This window comes from Scatophagus argus, chromosome 13 (genome assembly GCF_020382885.2).
Source record: "Scatophagus argus isolate fScaArg1 chromosome 13, fScaArg1.pri, whole genome shotgun sequence".
In the NCBI taxonomy this organism is placed as follows: domain Eukaryota; kingdom Metazoa; phylum Chordata; class Actinopteri; family Scatophagidae; genus Scatophagus; species Scatophagus argus.
In genome coordinates this window covers 14854072-14868753 of record NC_058505.1, presented here as the reverse complement: position 1 = coordinate 14868753, position 14682 = coordinate 14854072, and the positions used below count along the sequence as shown (strand labels likewise).

The following is a 14682-nucleotide window of genomic DNA, read 5'->3' as shown; positions in this document are numbered from 1 at the left end:
ATTTCAGTCTTCAACTCCTCACAAACATATGGGAATTTTATCTGTATATTTATCAGATTTGCACATTGTTTCATTTTCTTCAGCAAAAGTACTGTTTCGTGTCCGACAGGTAAGCTTTCTAAATTAGCTTCGCTTTGTTTGCTAGACATGACTGAATGGAGGATACAGGTGATTTGGGAGCGCAGTGAAACTGGATAACCATTGGGTGTATCTAATTAATTATAGTGCCATTCCATTCCGAGCAAGAGGTTTCAATCTGTAGGCATATACAACAACAGAGCCCTACCTCAAAGAGATACAGTCATCATTAAATAGTATTATTAATTACTGCTGAAATTATTTTATTATCGATTTAGTAAAACCAACACCGCAAGTCTGTTGATTGTGGCATTGTTTAGTCGACGAATAGCAAACAGCAGATTTTTTGTCTCACTAAAACTTAATAAGGTATACTTTTATTTTGAAGCCAAAATTGTCAGACTTCCGGTATGTGCATAGTTGTTTCTGGCTGGTTTGACTCAACTGCCTCGGTGAGGCTTTGCGTGCACACGTCGCTGCTCGGGGGTGTAGCGGTGGAGCACCGCACATCTGGATTGCGGAGGAACCGCAAATTTCTGTCCAACCGCAACACTTTAGCAAAACATGAGTTTGTGTGTTTCTCTTCAGTATATGATCTGACCTTACACATACAAACATTATTGTTATTTGTTATTATTATTATTATTAGTAGTAGTAATCAATTCCTCATTCATTCGATTTCAGTTTATTTTTAGGCACTGAGGTGATGCTCTCACTCAGTGTGAAAATATGTTAGAATATGTTAGTGGCACCAGATGGTGGACTGTGTCAGCCTTTTGAGACATAAATGGGGCCTGTGAGGAAATCGAGCATGTGTATGAGAATACACCTAAATTCCACCTAAATTTACTTGCCATTTTTATGTGGAAGAGAATTTGGCTTCCTTGTTTGGGCTGGCCCTAAAGGCATACAACATAATATCTTAGGCCAGAAAGTGGCAGTGTTGGCCTCTTCTAAAGTTGCATGCACAGCCCTGCTGACTGAGGATAAATACTGTCTCAGCAGTGTCTCCTTCTGTTTTCCAGCTGAACAGATTCAAAAGGTGAATGGACTGCACACGCCTGTTAGAGACTTACTCATGTGGAGACAAATGAGCTCTTATGCAAGAGAGAAAGACATGGTATTTCTGTGATATTTTTGTTAAGCCTTTTCCCAAAAGGATTATATGTTGAATGCATCAATCAAGAGGAAAAGACCTTTGCGTGTCCATTCTTGTCTCTTGGCTGCGGTGGGAGTTTCATTTTCACAGCAACAGCAGCAACCACAAATGCAGCTGTATGTCCAGCACCAAGAGGCCCGTAAGCTTTGTATTTGTTGAGAATTCAGGCTCAGTAAAAACACCACAGACATATGAAACATCTCAAGCATTCATTTTGCTGCAAGTCCAAATGCCACACCTACAACCATTGTTCTTTTCTTTAGTTGTTGTTTTTACAGGCACTGGAGGCAGAGTGGAGCTGTTTCACTTGCCATTCAGGAGAGTGTAATTTGGTTGTAAAGTAACCATGGGAACAGAAAAAGAAGCGACTCCAGGGCAGGTGGAGGATACGAGACTGTGCACAGGATTATTCTGTTCCTGCTGAATAAAGCATCAGGGGGAAAAGCTTTGAAGTTGAGCCTGTTGGTGAAAATAAGCAAAACCACATGTTCTGGAGGATTCCTGTGTCCAGCTGTCCTTCACCAGCTATTGTTAATGTTTATCTCATATGCAAACACACTCTGCCAACATTAGGGGCTCAGAGGTTGAAGCAGAAAGCAGCAGAGAGCAAATGTTTCACTTCACTTTATCAGTTAAAAGTCGAGAGACTTCCCTTTTTGACTCTTTCTTTTCTTTTTGCACCACTAACCCACAGTTTTCAGCCACTATGGTTTTCTAAAATATTATTTGTGGTGTGCATAGGATTGTTGGAACAGTAATGGATGTATGTTGGATGTGCAGGCATGTGAACACCAAAGGCTGAATGTGGAAAGTCCCTCGTTCAGGCCTTTGTTATGTGGATTACGTCAGTTTGCGAATCCACATAAGTTAGTTAGGATTAGGAAAAGCAGGACAAAAACTATATGAAAAAGTTTTAAAAAGCCCTAAGCAGTAAAAAATAAATACATATTCACATGCTCAACAAAAGCAAAAGAGGAGGGTTCTCTGTTTTGGGATTAGCAAACTTTCTATGCTAGTAAGTGCTGTACTGTATGTACAGTATGAAGTGTCATGATATGACTAATGAGGGAGAAGTTAAGGTGACAGGTGGAATCACTATTGGATACCTGCATTTCTATAAGACTACATTATACTGGTAATTGGTGCAAAATACTCTTATATTGAAACTGAAAAATCCTACACCCACTGAAATTCTCATATTCGTTAACCAGCGGTGACAAAACCACCAGTTCAACCACAAAAATGTACAAAAAAATTCATAGTTTATGATTTATCAGTTTCCTTTTATTTATAATTCTTTGGATCAGATGTAGTGGGGTCATTATTATTGTCCAAAGGTAACAGCAAGGTTTGGTGTGTTCTGCATGTGAGAAGTGAAAGTAACAGCAGGGGGAGGTAAAGGTCCTGCTGAACTCTGGTGTGTGTGTGTGTGTGTGTGTTAGCAGCCCAGTTTCACTTTAGGTTAAACTTAAAATGTGTTTGTGTGCATCTGTTGCCAATCCCGAATCTCCTGAAGATAACCACACAACTATTTTAAAAAAGCAGTTCTCATACGGTAAATGTGAGACGTTCCAATCAGATAATACAATATATACAATACATACAATATATAATTTAATATAATATAATATTTATGTATATCACTCTTTACAGTCAGTTAGTGAATTATAAACCATGTTCAGTCAACCAATCTAACCTATTTCAGAGGTCAGATTAGAAACTATGAGTCTTATGAGTCATACAGTTTAATAAAGCATTCAGCTTCTGTCAGCAGCTGTCTGTTTTCAGAAAAAAAAAGCACTTACAGGAAATCTTCTGGTTTCAGCTCTTTCATGGCCCAGTTCCATGATTTCAGCAAAACGGGAACTCAACCATTGCAAGTGTCAAACGTAATTAAAGACCAACTACATGACTTGACTCGCGACTCAGACCTTGACCCACAAAGTCGGAGGCTTGTCTGGTAAGATCACCGTTTTTATTGACCTACAATTTGATAGGAAACCTTGTTTACATGAGTAGTTTTTGTTTGTTTTTTTTTACAGAATAGTAATATCAATCATATTTATTAAATTATTTAAAAATCCCATCTAGATTTATGTAATGAGACTTTAATACAAATGAATAACTCTTATCATGTGGCAAACTGTATATTTTATTTATGTAGAAAAAGCAATAAATAAAAACTTTAGCCTTTTGAAGTGCAAACTAGTCGTGTATAGAAGTTTGAGCAATGCATGCAGTCTGTATGATTCTGTAACTTTCATGCTTGCAGATCATGATCGTCAACAACTCTTCTGTCTTGGGAAATCATAATGTCACACATTCTTCCTCCAGTTCGTCTGCAGGTCTGGCTGCAGGGTTGACACTCTTCTTTCTGCTGCTTTTGATCGTAATCGGTGTAGTTGCATACAAATACCACAATAAGATCAGGAGTATGTTGCACGTTAGACACAGAAGGAGTCAGCAGAAGGAGGAGTATAAGGAGACACCAGAAGCTGATTCTCATCAATATACCAGCAGAGAACAGTCAATGAGACAGACACCCATTTATGAAAACCTGACAACTCGAACCACTCAATACGACAGGTGTGCAGAAAATCAGAGCAGGTAAGCTGCATTTGAAGTGTTTTCTGGCTTTTGCATGGGAGTCTTTGTTAACTGGCACCTTTTTAGACCAACTGAGAGAAAATGTTGATTCTAAGAAGTCATTTATGAAAGTGCGGCTGCCAAAGAAGTGACAAGAACGGAAACAGATGAAGAAACACCACAGTGTAAATTTCCCCATTTTGCACAATACTCGTGTATTATATGGACACAGCTTGGCGGGCATCAGACGGTCGTCTGTTCTTCTTTTGTTTCCTACAATTTAATGTCTATTAATCAAATGTGACCACTGATGACTCATTTCCTCTGGCCTTTTTCCTCTGAGCAAGAATAAAAAAGGAAATCCACACAGTTTATGTAATATTTGTCTAGTGTCACAAAGGCCTTACATTAGAAGAGCAATAGGAACATTATCTGCTCCACTTGTTACCTGCTACAACTGTTTCTCCACAGGTCGCATGGTGAACCTGAAGAGGATTTGTATTTGCAGTGTGATTCACCGCATGAGGCAATATACAGCAATGACCCAGTGTGCAACCTTTCTGTCCTGTCAGACTACCAAGAAGAAGATGTGTATATCATGCCAGATTCATGATAGGATAGATCCCTATTCACGTCTGCATATTTTTACTCTATTTACCGAATTGCTCATCATATAAATGTATATTCCTACAAGCTGCTTTTTGATTCAGCTGTGTGGATATTCAGCACGAGTACAAGTGTACATATAATGTGTGGGTAGTTTTTACTATTGTACATCCTCTCTCAAGTTAGAAATGGAATTTTAAGTTGTTATATATTTTATTCATTGTAGATTTGGAGAAATAATAATGGAACATGGGTGGGCATCTGGCATATTTTGCTGTTTTTGCACTGCCTGCACACTGCTATAGTTGTGGGCACACATCATTTAATATCATAATGAATGCACTGTACAAATTACCACATTATATTATTGTTTTGTTTTTTTTCTTGATGTGAAATCACGTCCTGTTTTGCATCAGCCATTTTGGGTATAATCTTCACTATGTTTAGAATAGTCCTAATCTTTATGTTGATCAATAAACATTTGCCATTTGAACATTTTGAATGTTTACAATGATTTCACTGCTTATTTTCATGATGGTCATAGTTTGATTGTGGCCACTATGGAATAGCTGCAATTTGTTATTAGCAGCCACAATTAAAATAGATTAAGTTGTTAACATTACAGATAGGCCATATTTGGGAGGGTTTTATAATTCTGATTCTCATCACATGGAAGAGATAAGTTTACAGAGAACACAATATAAAGTATGAAAAAACAACAACCGAACAATATAAATTATCTTAAATTATCTTTGCAGTTGCATTATTGATTTGAACTCTCATGCCTTAAAAAGCTTTCAGTCAAGTCACTTGTGTATCTTATTAGGTTTTTAAAAAAAAACAACAAACTAATTTACTCGCTCATAATCCTTAAAATATTGTACAAACAAGATGTACTGCTAACACTCGCACTGCAAAACATGGGCACAGGCACACAGGCAAACTTTTCACTTGTACACCATCAGCATCACTTCACGTGCCGTGTGGTCCATCATTTTTTCCCAAAGAGGATGTGAAAGTCTTTCTGGGCGGGTAGCATAAATTAAACCCAAATCTACTGGCTGATACTTTGAGGACTATCTTAGCATGAGCGTCAAAGCAAAAAAGAGATGTGATTTGTGTTTCTCTGCTTGGTGAGGATTCAGAACAGGTGGCAAATAGCAGTGGCTGATGAGTTCATACTGTCTAAAGGTTTGATAAATGCAGTCCCTAATTCTTTTGTATTGGTATACTTTGGGAGGTAGAGCGCAACTCTGGACCTTTCAGAATCTAAGACTGAAGACTTCTAGGTCAACCCACAGTTGTGCAATCACTGAGGATGTCATCTCTGAAACAAAGAGTTACTGGATTAAAGCAAAGAAATGTATGAGCAGTTACTGGCAGCAGGTCTGAATTTACACATTAAAGTATAACTACAGTTAGCATTTGTATCTGTAGCTCTGATTAATCACTTTTTTATTGATTTGCCTATTTATTCAGTAGGCCACGATCACTCCACGTGTCCCTCCCTTTAATAAACCTACTTTATTTATTGTAAAACAGCATACGGTCATATTTACTTGACCATTCAAAGATAAAAATGATTAATTATTCATTTGGTGTCACGTCTTGGAGTATTGAAACTGTAAATATTTCAAAAGAGCTGGCTACAGATCCCAATTCAGCTCACTCACTTAATCAGTGTTCAGCTTGTTAAACTGTAAAACCTTGAGCTGTGCTTTGGCACCTTTGAATTAATCTTTTGTCTGGGCAATCACACTTATCATAGGTTGTCTCATTCACATTTAACAGCAGATATTACAGATACAAGCTTTGATAATCTTGATAATATATTTACAGTATTGCCATAGATATGTAATCTGAGCAGCATGGAGTTTATACAGGGAGCAGCTTTCTCCTGTTTTCAAAATACGATTTTCCCTCTCAAATTAAACCAGGGCAGTAATTAGGATATAGATTGGGGGATCACATCCCTCCGAGTGTTTTAATATGCTCAAAATGTCTCCACTATATCAATATAGAAATATAGATTTTAAAAAATGCAGGTGTTTTAGGCAATTATACACTAACCTAATCATTATCACAACTAACTCCAGCCTACTGTTTTGATTAGAACGGTGTACTGCAGTTGTGCGTGTGGTTTGTCCATGTGGTGTTGCCTTACCCCTGCAGAAGCTGTTGCTCGACTGGGTACGTACAGCCTAACACTGCACTGTCTCTCTATTTTTATTACTTTTAAATGTATAAAAAGTGAAAAATGGGAATGCAAAATGGGAGCGTAATATGAGTGTCAACTGTGACTTGACAATTTTGATAATTATTGATTAATGATAATGATTATTGTCTCTCAGTGTCACTCTAAAATCCCATCTTAACATTAACTAGCTAGCATACATTCTGTGCAATCATGAATACCTAAAAAGTACCTCAGTTAATTTTTAAGAAGGCTGCCTGTGACTTAACTAAACTAGGTGGTCATGGCCACAGTGAACACACCTTCAAGATAAGGACCTTAGATAAGGACTTGCCTTATCTAAGGTCGCTGATAGCATTTCTATGGATAAATGACAAATATGAGAAAAGATCACACACATCTGTTCATTATGAAATGTGCATGCTGACATATTCAAGTGCAACTGTTCAGTATAGTTCAGAACATTTATTATTGAAATGTATAAGACAACAAACAAAATATATAAACAACAGGCCTCATAAAACAATACAACATTTTAAATAATAAATGACAATAAAATTAAATTGTAAGCATTTCTAAAACACAGTGTAACATAAAACAACAACAATAACAAAATACAAATAAGTAATAATAAGTTTATGACCATAAATAGAACTTAAAATAAATATTATTCAAAGGCAACATTATGTAATTAGGCAACATCTACTGCCTTATACACAATACAAAACAAAACAGTTGCTGTGTCCAGTCAAAACACATTTTGTATTTTCATTTTTACAATAAAGTAATAGCGAATAATTGCAATGGAAATTTAAGAACGTGTCAGTTTTTTTCCACCATGTGACCTATTTTTCAGGTGGTAATGTTAAAAAAAATGTCATTTGCATTTTTTTCCCTCAGGCACAGTAACATTTACTGACAATCAAGTCATCGAAAGGAGTCAGCTTTAATTTTCCCCTACTGTCATAGTGCATGAGAACCATAGGCTCATAGGCTGCTGGCACACAGCACGGCCCAGGGGTCCCTCCTTTGGTGATCTGGTGCAGCCGAGACTTCACCTGTGTGTGCATGCTCGCTGGCTTGTAGTTGTGGGGGCAGGTCCCATCACAGAAATGCATCGTGTACTCAGCTGGGGCTACGACCCAGTCCGTCCAGCCAATGTCTTTGAAGGACACGGTCACAGACTTCCGGCAGCACCATCCTCGTTCATCGCAAACGTCTTCTTTGTTGGAGCGGGGCACTCTTATCCTCCGGGCTGGTTTGGGCTTGATAAGGCCTAACTCCAGAGAAATGGTTGGATTTGCCTCTGGGGTATCTTTTCCACCTACAGTTATCCCTACATCCACAATCAGTGCCTGGCCACCATCAGTCCTTATCCACTTCTCCACCTCAGGGCTGATGTCTAGTATCGAATCTTGAACCCTTGACACATTGACACGGTCTGGTGAGTTTATGTGTGTCCATGCAGCAGAATTCATTGGCTTCTTCCTGTTGACTTTAACTTTAATCTCTTGTCTCACCTCAGGCTGAACTGATGTGGGTTTGTCAAAAACCTGCCTGGAAATTTTTAGCTCAGCCTTAGCTAGTGTCAGTTCAGTCTGGATATTGGGGCTCTTAAGGAAAACAGCTCTGTGCCACTGCATGCGTTGACCTGACGTTGTTTGTCCACCCCTCCAACACACTTTTATTGGCTCATCTGGAAAACAAAAAGATTAAAAGAAATTAATGATTCATCCGAACCAGTGTTGGAAATATCCTGTGATGACCTGACAAAGTGAATTTTAGCGACGCTATCAGGAAAAATAAGCTTATGCACTCTAATTTTGAATTTTCAGTGCTCTGTTTTTATTGACGGGTTTGTTTTTGATGCCACATCTAAAACCATGTGTTCAAAGTGTAACTTCGTGTATAAGGTGTGTCTGTCACACTCATGATTTCTAAAAGCTTCCAGGAATGTGTTTGCAAGACTGTTTGATGGCTACAGATTTCCAACCACATGTTCAAGCTCTGCACAGATAAAGTTGACAGAGTCATTGATCTTTACCCGGAACATGAACTATAGGACGAGATGTTATTTATAGTACAACCACACTAACACAATAGCTTTTGCCTGCAGACGTAAACTAACACTGCAAGATTTTTTAAGTCATTGTGAGAGATAAGAGATTGTGCGTTATTGTGTCATGTTCTTTCCTACTCCCACTCAAACTTTACCAACTGGAATATCACATCAATCATTTAAGCAGGAAAATCACTCGATGAGACCCAGTTGTCTTCCTGATGTCTCCCTATAACAATTTCTCACCTGTAGCTGGAAAGAGCACAGTAGACATGGTGGATTCCCAGGTTTCCTTCATCATCTGGCTAGAGTTTCCTCTCATCTCTCTCAGTTTTTCGCGGTAGAGCTGATACATCTTCGTCAGCTCTGTCTCAGAGGCCTTTTGGGCTGGCCTGGGCTCCCTGTCCATACCTACTGATTTGAGGATCCCTTTCTTCACCGCCTCAAGAAGCAGGACCCTTTGGCTGTCCTTTCTGTCCACATCAGGTGCGCCTACATGGGCCATGTGAGGCCAGCTCTCGCCTGAGCTGGAGAGGGAGATGAGGAACAGCAGCATGCAGGGTACAAGTCGATGGAGTGGGAGTGATCTGAACATGCTGAGCCTGCCAGGTAGCTTTGGTTTGAAAGTGCTGCAACTCAGTGGGGATTGTCTATGTTATGAATGAAATTCTTGCCATGCTTTTATTTATAGAGCTTCTGTGTTGCCACACCCCTGTTTAGTCAGGTGGACCTGTGATGAGCTCAGCTAGGCCATGTGTCATTGTGTGGCAACATTTTGCATCATTTTATATAATGGTTAACAACTTGTGACCTGTCAAATTAGAAATCTGTGATATTAATTTGTGCATTTCAAGCTTTTTTTCAGTTTTATGAACAAGCTGTGGGAAGTGAAAGCAGAGATTGTGTAAATACATAAAATTAAAGGATTTCTGGATGAAATTTGGTTATGTCATGAGTACATGCTGTGCACCTCCACATGCTACGTCACAAGGATCATTAAGCATCACTTAACCAAATAAAAGACAGTGACCACTTCTAAGTAAGGGGAGATGGGCAATTACAATAGCTCCTCCAGGGTTGATAATGATAATGTGACAGTTTATTGATCACAGTCTGTGTTGCTCTGTTTCCTTGGAACTCTGTATGGTAAGAGGTCAGGATTACATGCAGACCAAAGAGCAAAAATCTCATTCTCTTGCAGACAAGGTGCTGAAACCTGCAAAGCCCCATCTACACTATGTGAACAAAGGTGGAGAGACTGAATAATCTGTATATCACGTCACTGTCCTTGAACCAGCCGGTAAAGGAAATGTCTGAAGGATAAAAAAGAGATAGATAAACAAAAACCTTATCTCATCTGGTGGGAAATGCCCTGTGCCAGTTATGTCAGTCTATTCTTACAGTAGTCATGTTGTCACACAACTGATGTGAGGACCTTGTCAATGATCAGATGACATGCTCTGTAAAAGTGCTCTCTTTCTATCATGGCTAGAATACATCTGACACATCAGATCTAAACTCCCTTATGCAGTTTGGTAAAAGAGCAGCATTTCTGCTCTGTCAGTGGTACTTGTTGGCAGATTAAAAGAGACTAGAGAGTGAAGGACAAGCCACGACTGCACTGTGGAGTTTGCCAAACAAACATGGTGTGAGAATCTTCACATATATTGCATGTGGGGTCAGTGTACTGCTTGATTGCAAGTATTTTCCCCCGCCCTAGTACGTGGCTATCTGTGCCACTGACGCTTTTCTTTGTTTTTACCTGGAAGCATTCCCGACTGCAGCAATTGCTGACTGATAAAAATTTATCAGAAGTGGCCATAAAAGTTCATTTATGGCCATTTGTGCCAAATTGTGAGCTTATATATAATACTAACTTTCAGCAGCCAAACAGTAAAATTGCTTAGTTGGAAGTGGCATGATGAAAACTAAATTAAGGGCTCATATCTACATTAATGTATCACTATATAATAAAACAATAAAGATTTGCATCACAGAATGATAAAATACATAAAATTATATGAATGCTAATTAAATTTGATGGACAAGTCATGCTATTATCATAAGATGGCACAACAGTGAAGGACAGGTTTGAAGATAAGTGTGAGGGTTTGTGAAATGACTAAAAAAGGAAAGAAGAAATATTTCCGTTGCACATTGCTGTTGACTTTTCTCACACTTTGGCTCATATTTTTGGATGTCTGACATGCAGGAAACTTCCTCTTTAGGACTAATAACTAATGAAATGAAACCAAGAAAGGAGCATCACTTGTTGGTTGATATTCTCATAGGTATCTCATAGGTGTTTACAAAAGCCTAGTCTGTATTTGAACATATATATCATATCTAATAAGTGCACCTAACCCTCAGGGCCTATGACGGCAGCCCACTGCTCCTATGTACGTAATTTGCTGGGTGTTGCATGTGTGTTCAACCAAGGATTGGTTACATGCAGAGGAAAAACTCTGTGTTTGTCAAAATATACTGCCAATAAAGCTGATTCTTCTTCTCTGAGTCACTGAGGTGGTGAAGCAACCATGTGCTTTTCCAGGTGCCTATACACTGAAAGTTTAAAGTGTGTGAAAGGTGTAAAGTGACTCAAACTGCCATTGTTGTTTAAACTGTCATGTAAGACTCACATTCTTTCCTCTGGCTAGTTCTTCTCTTTTCATCTCTTGTTGTGTGAGACAGAGAGTGAGAGAGGAAAAATAAACACAGCCACAATGTGTTTCGTCATCGTGAGAAGGGAGTTTCAGCATAATGGCGGTTAATTTCATCACACAGACTGCAGACAGACAGAGACTAGGAAGTTGAACATATGAGATTCCAAACATCGATATGGCAGCAAATAATTGTTAGAAATGTAAAGATATAGCAGAGAAAAGGCATCTTGAACAGAGAATGACATTGCACTTTTTCTCTCTGTGTTGTAATCTGACCTGACCTGACCACACAGACATGTCTGTACATGTAAGTCCCTGTACTCTGTTACGACCCTGTGTTTGCCTTTCAAGGAGTTGTTGTAGTGCCGCTGCTTTGTGTGTGTGTGTGTGTGTGTGTGCAGGTGATTGCTGGGAGGAGCCAATTCCTGCACACCTGAGCTGGCAAAGGGCCCTGCAGGCTTGTCTCACTCTCTCTCCACCTGACCATTTGGACTGCAGCTTACACTCACACAAGCACATTTTCTCACACATCCAACCATTGCAGACACACTGATTACGGATGTTCATCCACCCATTTTTCTCCTAATAAAGTGGTTAAATGGTTCAGATCATGTTTGGCCTCTCCTCTTTGTCACGTTCTGAGAGCCAGTCGTGACACTTCACGTTGTCCTTTTTCAACATGGCAGCCAGGTAAGAAACTCTCTCACATTATGGCCAAACAGCACACTGAATTATGTTGCAATATCTAATGGTAGTGAATGTTATGTATTTCACCTTTAAAATCACTAAAAGAAGAAAATAGCCTCACATTGCACTACCCACACGGCACAGTGGCCTCCACCCTGAGGGTCAGGACACCCAAGGGTCTCCAGATGAATCTAATAGATCAACAGATGGGATAGGAAACGATGAAAACAAGTTGCTACATCAGATCAATTGTTGTTTAGTTATTTATAAATGTATTTAATTTATTTACTTTTCTCTTCTGCTTTGTTTTTTCATGTTTAGTTTTACATCTCCAAATCCTCTTTAAATAAAATAATTTAAGTGCTGAAAGCCCACTTTTTTATTAAACAGCTCACAATTCAAAAAGACTGATATCATGCCAAAAACACATAAGCCGAGGGAGAAGCTGACTTTTATTTTTACTGCCACTCCACTACCATTTAGTCACTAATTTGTAATTTTCATTATTTTACCCACATTTTTGTTCCCTTTTATTTTTGATCACACTGCAATCAGAGTGGCAAGCAAGTGCACATGGCTGAGGTGATGATAACTTCTACGGGTTAACACATGGCTCCACGGCTCCCTCTGGCGACCCTAAAGCCACAATACAGAATTTAATGAGCTTCACTATTTGGACAAAGGTATTGGGACAAAACTCTCTATTATTGCGGAAAACCTTCTCAGAAGAGCAGCTGTTACAACTGTAAACAAACTAGAGTTTGTTTAGTTTGTATTTTTTAAATTATTTTTAAAGTATTTTTTGAATTATGTTTGATTATTGTTACATTACACAAGTTTCATTTTGTTTTTTATTTTCAGTTCACAAAATTAAAAAAAATAACCCTGAATATCAGGAAATTTGGAGCAGACTCTTTCTTTTAATTTTTAGTCTTAGAATGGAATGAAACAAGAAAGTGAGGTTAGGATCAGAGATACATGGTAAGAATGTAAGAACAAATGAATGTTAAAAAAAAGGGAGGGGGTGGGGGGGGGGGGGCAGGTAAAAGAGAAGCTGACTTTGATGCCCGGCTGGTTCAGCTAATGAGCACGGACCATCTGAAGATGACCTGTGCTGACCACATTAAGAGTACAACAAAAGTGCACATGCAGATTTCACAGTCTGTCCTCTCATAGCTTCAAACTCCATTGTCGGTCTGCTGAGAAACAAAATTATTTGAAGAAGTTTGTCTCACACAGTGATAATGTTCATCTCAAACAAGCAAAATGAGTCATACAAATGGAGCAGTAGTTGCAGTACAGTGGAAGCATTTTCCTTGTCACTCACCGAACTCTTCTGTGGAAAATCACTTCCTTATAAGAAGCTGATATGACTCTGCTCAGGTTATATCTTGTTTGTTGATGAAAAAAGATTAAAAGGAAGCTGCAATAACACATATCTACAAGATACACTTTAACAGTGCTCTACACCAATAAACTCATTGTGCATTTGGATAAATTAGCTTGAGACTAGAATGATACAAGAGAAAAACATTGATTTTGGTGTAAAAAGCACAGAATATCTTAAGACTTGGATCACACATAGAGTTGCTTGATTTTCCCAGTAGGTTCACAAATGGAACATTTTCTGCAATTTTGAATTTGCAATTTTTGCATTTGAAATCAAATTTTTGCATTTGAAATCAAAATGGAACATAATAAGACAGCACAAGACAGACAAGACAGTACAATACAATAAGGCATTCGGGTATGGTTGTTAGTGTGCCTGTAGTGCAGAGGTGTGCAAGTTTTGGCTGTGCTTGTGTGTTTGTGTATGTGTATGACTGTGTCACTGGGAGTTTAGGAGTGTGATGGCTTGGGGAGAAAAAAACTTGTTTGCAGAGTTTACAGATGCACCGTCTGGTGTGAAGGTCATTGATGGAGGGGAGAGAGACTCCAATGATCCTCTCAGCTGTCTTCACTATCAGCTGTGGGGAGTTGCAGTCTAAGACGGTGAAATTCCTGAACCAAGCTGTGATGCAGCCACTCAGGACACTCTCGGTAGTCCCTCTGTAGACTGTAGTTGAATGTGCTTGTATTGAGGCTTTAAATATATATATTTTTTGCGTTAATGTTTTATTGGTACTTCTGCAATGACGTGATCCAGCAATCCAAACCCAGTCATCATGTACAGGGAGCAATCACAGAAATACAGAGAGAGAGGCAGCATCCGGACTAGGACAAGGGAGAGAAACAGTGAAAATAATTTTATTATGTGCCATTATTCTTACCATAGTTTTCTACTAAAATACTCTATTTGCTCGGAGATGCATTTCATACAAGGAAGTCGCTTACTGTTCAAGAAACAAATCTTGAGAACCCACCTTGATATGCATATCTACCTGAATACACTTGGCTCTATATGCTTGAACATGCCTTCAAATAAACAACATCATAACAATGAAGGATTCACATCCCTCTGGTTTACATAAATGGACACGTGACAGCGCTGGACAAGAGGACCAACCACGGTACCAGAGGGTGACAGACACAGATCAGTCACTGCTATTCAGCTTGACTTCAAAGAACAATTGTTCCACATCCTCTCTGGTGTGGTTTTATTCCACTGAACAGACAATGTGTTATTTTACATGACAAACAAACAGCTGAT

At 38.8% G+C, this 14682-nt stretch overlaps 1 protein-coding gene across 1 annotated transcript; it reads right to left on the bottom strand.

The window, feature by feature from the left end:
- Window positions 1–7366: 7366 nt before the first annotated feature.
- On the bottom strand, window positions 7367–9403 carry LOC124070042 (inhibin beta C chain). The gene is made up of 2 exons (XM_046409654.1): window positions 8929–9403; window positions 7367–8319 (listed from the first exon to the last, which is right to left on the bottom strand). The coding sequence occupies exons 1-2, from the start codon at window positions 9275–9277 to the stop codon at window positions 7520–7522; spliced, it is 1149 nt and encodes a 382-aa protein (XP_046265610.1). The 5' UTR covers window positions 9278–9403; the 3' UTR covers window positions 7367–7519.
- Between the last annotated feature and the right edge of the window lie 5279 nt (window positions 9404–14682).

What these genes read in the sequence shown, in the direction of transcription:
- LOC124070042 (XM_046409654.1), bottom strand. Translation starts at nt 9,277, where the DNA reads ATGTTCAGATCACTCCCACTCCATCGACTTGTACCCTGCATGCTGCTG. An exon ending in TGTGCTCTTTCCAGCTACAG is followed by an intron (nt 8,320 to 8,928) that starts GTGAGAAATTGT and finishes TTTGTTTTCCAG; the next exon opens with ATGAGCCAATAAAAGTGTGT.